This window comes from Echinops telfairi, unplaced genomic scaffold (assembly GCF_000313985.2).
Source record: "Echinops telfairi isolate 266 unplaced genomic scaffold, ASM31398v2 ScPeMD7_7414;HRSCAF=8452, whole genome shotgun sequence".
Classification (NCBI taxonomy): Eukaryota; Metazoa; Chordata; class Mammalia; order Afrosoricida; family Tenrecidae; genus Echinops; species Echinops telfairi.
The window spans coordinates 127,246-137,660 of NW_022111314.1; the positions used below are offsets into that span (position 1 = coordinate 127,246).

At 52.4% G+C, this 10,415-nt stretch overlaps 1 protein-coding gene and 1 pseudogene across 1 annotated transcript; both read left to right on the top strand.

The window, feature by feature from the left end:
• Positions 1 to 910: 910 nt before the first annotated feature.
• On the top strand, positions 911 to 1,324 carry LOC101655199 (annotated as a pseudogene).
• A 6,442-nt stretch (positions 1,325 to 7,766) lies between these two features.
• LKAAEAR1 (LKAAEAR motif containing 1) lies at positions 7,767 to 9,356 on the top strand. Its single transcript, XM_004716053.2, is given in 5 exon segments — positions 7,767 to 7,784; positions 8,463 to 8,732; positions 8,735 to 8,878; positions 8,980 to 9,102; positions 9,186 to 9,356. Coding segments are annotated over 5 exon segments (618 nt in total). The 3' UTR covers positions 9,249 to 9,356.
• The last annotated feature ends 1,059 nt before the right edge of the window (positions 9,357 to 10,415 follow it).

Here is a 10,415-nt window from a genome sequence, read left to right on the forward strand (position 1 = left end):
TTGATCCATAATCAATGCTCAGGTAAGCAGCAATTTTTAAAAAATCAAAGGGACAGGATGGTGTAAGATATGAAAAAATAATTATAATAATATACAATATATTAAGGGTTCACAAGGGTGGTAGGGTGGGGGAGGGAGGGAATAAAGAGGAGCTGATATCAAGCTAATATTTTGAAAATGATGGTGGCAGCATCTGTACAAGTTCGCCTGATATAATTGATTTATGGATTGTTATAATATCTGTAAGAGCCCCGAATAAAATGACTTTTTTAAAATCAAAGGGCATATTGCATATGCCATCTTTGAGATGTTAAAAAGCGAGATATCACTTTGAGGACTAAAGTGTGCCTGACCCAAACCATTTTCAGTCTCTTCATCTGCATGTGAAACGTGTACAGCCAATAAGAAAGGCTGAAGAAGAACTGGTGTGTTTGAACTCTTGTGTTGGCAAAAAATACTGGCAGTGCCATGGACTGTCAGAAGAACCAACAGCGCTGTCTTGTGCAGCAGCCCCGCGAGAATCCTCCTGAGAAGTGAGGAGGGTAGGACTGCGGCTCACGTCCTTGAAGCGCCTCGCAGGAGGGTCAGCCAAGCGGGGAAGACCCTTGACCAGATGGATTGACACAGTGGCTAGAACAATGGACCCCAGTCCAGCAACTGGGAGGCCGGTGCAGAGGCTGTCCCTTCTGTGGGACGCAGGGCAGGTATGAATGCAAACGGGCTTAAGGCCACCTAGCCCACCACCACGGAAAACTGTCACCCAAAAAATGTGAACACCTAGAAGAAACAGACAAAGTAATAGGAAAACACTACCTGTGCATTAGAAAAGCTGGACACAAAGGCCCCACCGGTGAGAGGTCACAGACGTTACCGCTGCTCCAGTTTTGAAATCTGAGTGAGGGCTGCCGCTATGGCCCATTGCCGGCAAGAAGGGAAGGAGTGGATCGATCCTATTTGTGACTACTACAGGAGACCACGAAACTCGGAGCAATGCAGAGCTGGTGGCTGGTGACCCCAACCACCGGTATGAGGAGCACGGGTGGATACTGCCAAATGGAGACAGTGACTGGAACTGCCAATGCCCGGGAGGAAGTTCCAGGCAGTTCAAGCCTGCCTTTTTCTGTCTCCACTCCTGCTTGCAGGATGTCCAGGGGTCAGGCTGTGTAGACCAGCTCCGGGCCATGCCGGAGTGCCTGCAGAAATACCCGATCTCTATCCCCAGGATGATGACGGTGCTGAGGAAGAAAAGGAGACGCCGGAAGTGTTAGAGGAAGTAGCTCCCACTGAGGCTACTACAGCCAAAAATGAGGAGGGCTCGAGTTAATGAAGGCCACCGTCCTTCCGGTTCACATCATGATGGACCTTATGCAGATGCCTTCCAGCCACTCGCAGGAAAAGATTAATTTTTGGAACCAAGTATAACCCTAATACCCAAAGCAGGCAAAGACATCACTAAAAAAAAGAACATTATAAACCAATATCCTTTGTAAACATAGTTACCAAAATTCTCAACAAAATCCTAGCCAATAGAAGACAACAATACAGCAAAAAAAATAATACATCATGATCGAGTAGGATTCATTCCAGGTATGCAACATTAAAAAAAAAAATCAGTGTAAGCCACCACATAAATAAAACAAAGGAAAAAGGACCGCATGATCGTATCAATTAACACGTAAAGGCATTTGACAATTTCCAACACCTATTCCTGATGAAAGCACTCAAGTCAATAGGAACAGAAGGGAGACCCTCAGTAAAGTAAGGGCATGTGTACAAGTCAACGGCCAACATTACCCTCAATGGGAGGAAACTGAAAACCCTCCTTCCAGTTGTGAATGGAAGCCAGACAGGGATGCCATTTTGTCACCACCCTTATTCTATATTGTGCTGGAAGTCTTACCCGGAGCTATCAGGCAAGAAAGGAAATTACAGACATCCAAATTGGCAAAGCAGCAGCAAAACCCTTTCTACTTTCAGATATGATCCCACCCCTAGAAAATCCTGAAGACTTGGCAAGAAAGTTGTTGGAACTAATCGAAAGATTCAGTAGCATGGCGGGGTACGAGATCCGTCACACAAATGTCAGTTCTACCCTGAGCAATCTACAAATATAATGCAAGCCCAGTCCATGTTCCAGCATCATTCTTGAAAGAGACAGAAAATAACCACCCACGTTGTATGGCAAAGAAAGAGGCCCAGTGACTGAAAGCATGACTGTGTCAGGCCGGGTTGACTGAAGAAACGAGTCCAGGGACACTCATATATGTGTAAGAGGGGTTTTAGATCAAAGACCAATTATATATTGAGGAAACATCCCAGTCCATTCCAAATCAAGTCCATAAGATTGATATCAGCCTATGAGTCCGATAATAGTCCATAAATCCCTTGTCAGACTCATGCAGTCACATGCAATGCTGCAAAATGCAGGAAGATGATAGACAGGCCGGTGGGTGCAAACTCTTCTGGATCCAATGGAGGTGGAAGCATCTCGACACTGGGTGAGTCTCCATGTGGCTCCTCCAGCTCTCTGAGTGTGGCTCTGAAGCACAGAGAGGGGCTCTGGAAGGTCTAGAAAGTCTCCACTTGGCTTGTCAACAGGAGGATAAAGTCAGAGAGAAAGAGAGGGAGTTCCCAGAACCCTCGTGAGAAGACCACGTCCACAAGGCGGCATCATCAGGCTGATTGTCACTTGATTGACAGTCTGGACTCCACCCCTGTGCCTATTTATCAAGTTGACCTGAAATTATGTAACTACCACCACTACTAAAGAAAAAAAGAAAAATTAAACAGAAATAAAAAGAAAAACAATAAAGTAGGATGCCTCTACATCCCAACCTCAAAACTTACTACACAGCCGCGGTAGTCCAAAGGCCTGCTGCTGGTACAATGGTAGATCCATGGACCGATGGAACAGAACAGAGAACCAGAACTATATCCATCCACAAGTGCCTTTTTTCCAAAGGGCCGAAAGACATTAAATGGAGAGAAGAGATATTCCCTTTGGATTTCCAATTGCAGAAGGAGACGGGACCTCACTCCATAGAAAGAAATGAACCCAAGATGGATTGAAGACCTACATGCAAACCCTACAATTGCAAAGATCACCAATGAAAACAGAGGGACAAACTTAGGGGGCCTTACTACATGTCACCAACACATTCTCAAACAGGGAAAAATATGCACACAGCAGCTGACCAAAGAGATGCCTGGCACCTCGTGCATCTAAAGTCTTTCTTCACCAAAAGAGGAAAAGAGATCCCACAGACAGGGGGTGGGGGTGGGGTGGAGACGACTGGGCAGTGGCATATCAGAGGGGGGAATAATCTCTAAAATCTACAGAAAATGTAAACACCTCAAGGAGAAAATGATGAGCAGCCCACTTCAACACCAAGCAGCAGTGAACATGAACAAACACCTCGCCCAAGAAGACATTCAGACGGCCAACAAACAGATGGGGAGACCTTCCCAAGCCCTAGCCAGTCAAGATGCAAATCACAACAACCAGGAGACCCCACCGCACCCCACATGCAGAGCACAGGGCAGATAAGGAGAGAATGGGACATCAAAAACTCTTGCGAGGGTGGGGAGAGGTTGAAGCCCTCAGACTGCTGGTGGGACTGTAACACGGTCCGTCCACTGAGGGGGTGGACTGGCGCTTCCTCAAACAATTGGGAGGGGAAATGCCATGTGAGCCAGCCACCCCTCTACCTGGGGTACACCCTAAAGAAATAAAGAATGCAGCGCAAGGAGATATCTGTACCCCCTGCTCACCACAGCACTCTGCACAATAGCAAGAAGGTAGAACCCACCTAAACCCCCACTGTGGGGGGAAAGGATAGACCAGCCTGGGTGCAGCCAACACGCTGCAACACTCTGTATCCTGCAGATCAGTGACGCAACACCTGGCGTGCTGGTGGATTTGGAGGACAGTATGGTGAGTCACACAAAGTTACACCGCCACCAAAGAACACGCATCGTATGACAGCACAGCGCTGTGTAAAATAGACCAGTGTAAAGGCGTTCATACCAAAAGAAACATTGGTGGTTACCAGCGGTAGGGACAGGAAGCAATAGGCTAGCGGGCATCTGGGTGTTAACTTGGATGAAGAGGAAATCTATATACTATAAGAGGGAGATGGGAAGAAATGGAGGGACAGGGCAAGGTATCAGGAGGTGTGACAAGTTGTTAAATACTACATGGTGACCTACTCCTTAAGCCCTCACCTAATTCACAATAATAATTAATTAATTAATTAATTAATTAAAAGTTGTTGTTTTAAAGAGTTAGAAGCAACAAAAGTAATGACTGTCACATAAACAGTCCTGCAATGTCCAGTAGATGCTCGGGTAGACACGCAGGCTGCACAGGGACGGCAGGAGAGCCAGGAACACCCATGACTATACACAGGCTATTTGCATATGTGTATTTACATTTGCTATAAGTATATCCATGAACATGGTGGGGCATAGAGGGGGCAAAGTTATGAAACTTCTTAGACATTACCAAACACCTTGAGGGAATGAATTGCTGGGCCTATGGGTTCAGGGCCACAGCCTCGGGACACCAAGGTCAAGTTGACATATCATAGTTCACAACGGCAGTGTTCTACACTTTACTTTAGTGAGGAGGGATTGAGGTCTTAAAAGCTTGTGAGTGACTCTCCAAGGTGCAAACGTTAATCTCTGCCCACCTGGAGGAAAGACTGAGGAGACAGCCACCCCAGCCCGGAGACAGGAGGGGGCCGGGGCCTGGCTACCACTACCGACTGCTCTGAAAGGGATTCGTTCAAAGGTCCTGGAGAGAGTGAGGGACCAGCATGCAGCAAAACTCAAAATCATAAGAAGTGGATAGGTGGAGACTCGTGGAACCCCCAACGATGGCCCTACCTCACTTTTAGGTGAGGAAATAACCCTGGATGGAGTGGGAGAAAATGTGGACCAGAAACCAAAATCATCAAAAGAGACCCAGCTGACTGGTCGGATAGGGACAGTTAGAACCCCAGTACTATGCGCCTAGTCACCCTTCTGGCCTAGGACAGAACTCACCGGGGGTGCTTGAACAATCAACCATTCGAGGTGGAAAGGGCAGGATCTCGACTCAAGAACAAAGTTCTGAGCATTAGGAAAGAGGGAAGGATAGAAACGGAGAAAGTGGAATGTGGTACTTACCCAACTTCACATCGACTTGATAAATAAGAGTGAAGGGGTGGAGTCTAGCCTGTCAGTCAGGTCACAGCCTGGTGATCCCTCCTTCTGGGTGTGGGCTTCCCATGAGCATTGTGGGACTTCCTCTCTTCCTCCCTGAAGGTGGCGCTCTTTCTCTGCTTGACATTCCTGTTGACAAGCCACATGGTGCCTGAGAGAGTTTATTGTGTCACCCTGGCCGATAAACACAAGTGGGATTAACTGAAGGGCAGAGAGATAAATGGCTCGGTGAGCCTCGCCTTTCTTGTCTCTCGCTCTTTGATCATCGGACCAGTGTGCGGCTGCCTTGCTTGTCCTGTGCCTCAATTTAAAGGCTACACTACCTGTGGGACGCCTAGCCTGTGGACTGTGTCGCTGTAAGTTGAGGTCCCTTTAAGAGATCGCTGGAGCTGGGGACTGGCAATTGGTGACCTGGCTGGCAGTTGGTGACCTGCCTTCTGATTGGCTGCTGTGCTGACATAGCCTAGCTCGCTCTATAAATAGAGGAAGATCTGGCAGCAGACTAGACTTGAAGGACTGCTAGTCTCTCCCATCTCTCTCACGGCAGTGAGTTGAATTGAGCCATTTGTAGTGCTTTATAATTTAACTGTTTCTTTCTTGTATTCTTGTATTATATATTTAACTGTATATGATTTAACAGTTCATTCCTTGTTATATATCTAATTATCTTTATAAATAAATATATTAAATTATCAGCAATTTGGCTTTATCTCTCTAGAGAACCCTGTCTAACACAGTGCCAGTTCACCCACTGGCCTGTGATCTTCCTGCTGTCAGCATCATTGCATGTGCTGCGTGAGTCTGAAGAGGAATTTATGGACTAGTATTGGATTTCTGGACTAATATACTTCTGGACTTGACTGGACTGGGCTGGGATGTTTTCTCAAAGGACAATTGCTCTTTGATATATAGCTCTCTCGTACACACATATGAGTGTCTCTGGATTTGTTTCTCTAGTCGACCCAGATTAGCCCAGGAATAAGTGATGGGATGTTGAGGGGATTTCCGTGGATGAGTTGAAACACAATGTAAGTAAATGAATTTCTAAATGTAAAACTGGTGATCTGATCTGTAATTTTTCAACGAATTCACAATAAAATAGATAAAAATAATGACAAATGAGAGTCACCACTACCAAGGAAGAAAGAGTTCAGAGCAGAACACCTTCTTTGGAACTGGCTCTCAGCTGAGGACCTCCTAGACCAGCGGTTCTCAACTGGTGGGTCACGACCCCTTTGGGGCTCAAGTGACCCTTTCAAAGGGGTCATCCAATTCATCACAGTAGCAAAATTACAGTTATGAAGTAGCAATGAAAAAACTTTATGGTTGGGGGTCACTACCACATGTGGAACAGTATTAAAGGGTCGAGGTGTTAGGAAGGTTGAGCACTGCTGTCCTCGACCCAGGGGGCGGATGCCAAGACCCAGGGAGCGCTCCCAGGAACACCCAGAGTTGGTGAAAGGAGACTAGGGCCTTCCTTCAGAATTCAGAGTGCACCTTCCCCTAGACAGGTGCTCTCTTACAATCCCCCTCCCAGCCTGGGAGAGAGCAGTCATGTTTGTTACGCCCTAAAACAATAAGCAGGGAAAGTCACATGCTCTCCCTTTGGGGACCCTCCGCCAGGCGCCAGGAGCAACACCCCCGCATGGCCCCCAGGCTGAAGCAAGGAATCTGCCAGGCATGGTGACCCTGCCACAGAGTCCTAAGGAGCTGGCTTCAAAGATGATGTCCCTCTGCCCCAGCCCTGCACTTAGTGCTCAAGAGAATTATCCCTGAGGTGGCCTAGAAGAGGTGGCCAGCCCCAGAGGCCCCCCCCGGAAGCTGTGTCATTAGACCCCTCCACACACACAGTTGGGGCCTGGCTGCAACCGACCCCCTGCAGGAAGCGCGGGCTGGCTGGGTGCGGAGCAATCCACAGCCTCCTACCGTGTCACACTGGCCCCAGGGGCGTGGCCAGGGGCCAGGCTGGAACTGAGGACTGTGCATCCCATAGGGGTGGCCCCATGTCCTGTCCTGAGTGGCTCAGTCCCAGAGGGGTGTGAGCACGAAGGGGATATGGAAGAAGCTGGTAAGTCCCAAATCCATGATGGAACTGATGAAGAAATTCATAAAGAAATGAGTTATAAAATAAGCAACCACATTGGGAAATTATAATGCAGGCATTATGTTGGGCTCAGGGCCTCGAGACTTGAGACCACAAAAGGAGGCCCTGCTCCATAGCCCCACCTAATTCCTGATTCCGTAGGAGGGGTGTCTGGCCACTAGACCTACCACTGCAGGAGGCGGGGCTCCACAGCCCTGGCCCAGAAGAGGGTTGTCTCTTCATTACCCACAAGTACACACACACACACACACACACAATCCCTTCCAGACAGGAAGGAGAGGACGTGGAGAGGGAGAAGGAGGCTACAATCACTGTGCAGGGCTCTTGGCTGGATGGAGGGGCTCTTGGCTGGACACCCAGCTCAGCTCCCACAGAGGGGTGCTCCTCTGCCGGGTTGGGGGAGGGGCAGGGCTTCGCTGCCTGGCAACCACACCAACAAGCCAGGTCAGAGGTTGAGATGGAGCAGCAGGAGAAGGTGGGAGCGAGGGGCCATCCCCTGAGCTGGGCAGGGGGTTGGGACATTGCCCAAGGTCAGGTCTGAAGCATTGTGGGCTGGGGCTGGGCAGAAAGGAGTGGGTGAGCTGTAGAGGGACCCTCCTCCCTGACCGCTGGTCTCTGCCCCTCCTTGCGGGACAGGTCCGGAGCCGGCTGGTCACTCCCCTCTCAGACTCCCAGGACACATACATGGGCACACACACGGCCTGACCCACACACCAGCATGCAGACACACAGGCCCACGAAGACATACACAGGCAGCCGGGCTTTCAATGGAGGCCAGCCCGGCCTCTCTAACGCGGGGTCCTTGGGCTGCGCAGGGTGACAGACCAGGGTGAAAGTCCCGCCCCCAATGGAGTGAGTGATGCTCTCTGTCTGCTGCCAACAGACGCTGGAGGCCCACTAGGCATGGCTCGGCATCAATTTGGACTTGGGGTGGGAGTGGGGGATTCTCGGCGCGCAAACGTCTAGCAGAAAGGGTAATTCCTGAAAAGTCGAGCCCTTCCAAAGTTTTAGCTGACCACTGGACGCGCAATACCAGGGAGGGGACGTTGGATAGAGGGAACATTCGAGGATAAGCACAGGCCGGAGGCCCGGACCTGGGACCTGGCAGAAAGGCGGGCGCGGCCAAGCCAACACGAAGCCACTCCCCTGGCAGGGCCCTAGGACGCAGCCACCAGCGGCAAAGGAGGCTGGGCGCAGGGAGCCGCGGGAGCGGGCTGGCAAGGGTGTGCCGGGGCCAGGGCTCCCCAAGGTGTGTCCGAAGGAGGTGTACCCGACGGAGCCCCGCAAGCCAAGCTGGGCACTGACGCTGGAGGGGCTGGCAGCCATGGGGCCCGCGCAGCGCCACCGCCACCTGCTCTTCGGCGACCTGCTGGAGGACGTGGCCGTGGCCGCGTCCACCTTCCCGCGTGAGTCGCTGGAGCTGACAGACCGCACCGCATGCCCGACCCGCGTGCGTGGACTCAGCTTCTCGAGCCGCCTGCGCTGCAGGATCGGCTCCTGGGTGTTCTCAAGGCGGCCGAAGCCCGGGGGCGCGTCCGTGCCCTGCGGCTCCGCTACGCCCGCATGCGGGTGAGCTCGCGGGCCACGCCCCGAGGGCCGAGGTAGACTGGGCGCCCGGGGCGAGGGCCGCGCTCCCTCGCTCTCTCGCTCGCCACCCCCAACCCCGGCAGGCCGAGGAGATCTCGCTGCTCATCCAGCGGCAGAAATCCGCGCGCGCCGCCATCCGACTAGAGGTGTTCCTACCGCCGCAACTGAAACCCAGGAGGATCCCGGACCCCCTGGACCGGCAAGAGGTGCCCGCAGGACCGGGAGCGGGGAGGGGCAGGAGAGGGGCCTGCCCTGTGCGCGCGCCCGGCCCCAGCGCCTGCCCTCGCAGCGGAGGCGCGTGGAGACCATCCTGGAGGAGGAGCTGGACGGCAGCCTCTTCCCGCCGCGCTGATGGCGCTCTCAGAGCCTCCGCCCGCCCCACATAAAGTGCTTCTTGGCAGGTAGCCCTGGTTTTGCCGCTGTTCACCCCGCCCCGGGCCCCTGGGTGGAAGCGGAGAGGGTGGATCAATCTGACCCAGACATAGGGTACCCAGCCATGCTCCCCAACAAGTGAAGAGAGACAAGTGGATGAGTGCCAAGGTATGACCGGCATGGCCACCCCTCCCCCCAACTGCCCACTGCTCCTCAGGCAGCTTAGCCCCCTGAAGTCTGGAGATGGGGGGAAGAGCCTGGCTCAGTGACAACCCTCTAGGCCCCTCCCAACCCATTAGTAAGGGCAGTTTGGGGAAAATTGGACCTCACATGGGACCCAAATTCTGGGCAGGGGAAGTGACTGCAAGTGGGGGGTTGAAGAGCCTCCCTGCACAAGAGGGCTCTGGAGACTGGGTCAGGCCCCTTGGGGAGTCTGCCTGTGCACTCTGAATCTCAAAACACCACCACCACCCCACACACAAACCTACTCTAAAGAAGGGGGCAGGCTGCCAGCTCCGATAACATCCAAAACTTGCTCTCCTGAGGTGCTCTGGGGAACCCGTCTTTCTCATCCTCCCTCCCCTCCCCACCCCACTGGTGGCTCTGAGACTGAGAAGCCCTGTCCTTTGGGGAAGCGGGAGTGGAGACTGCAGCCGAAGCTGAATGCCATATGATCTACTGTACCAGAAGCCAAGAGACAGGGTAGGCCCAGCAAAAAAGGTCCAGCCTGGCCATGGGCTTTGAGCCCTCGTGGGACCCTGCCCTCCACTCCCTTGGCCGGCCCAGTCTCCAGCCTTTTCCCTGACAGTTCGCCTCCTGACCCTTCACCCTTGCTGAAGCTGCTGTGGCCCTTGGCTTATGATTCAAGCCCAGACTATGGAGGGTGGGATCACCTGGCAGGGTGAACAGGAGGAAGCTTGTACCCTCCTGGGGAAGTGGGGCAGCAGGGGGAGGAGGGGAGACAGAGGGAGAACAGGGTAGAGGCAGGCAGTCTCTGTCCAGGAGTAGTAGCATGCTCATCCTGTGTGAGTAGCCACCCCAGCTGTCAGGGCCTCACAGCCTCATTCTGCATCTCTAACACAGAGTAGGGGGTGAGGGAGCTTCCGCCAGGCAACTCACCAGGTGATGTGCCCTCCCTGCCCACCCC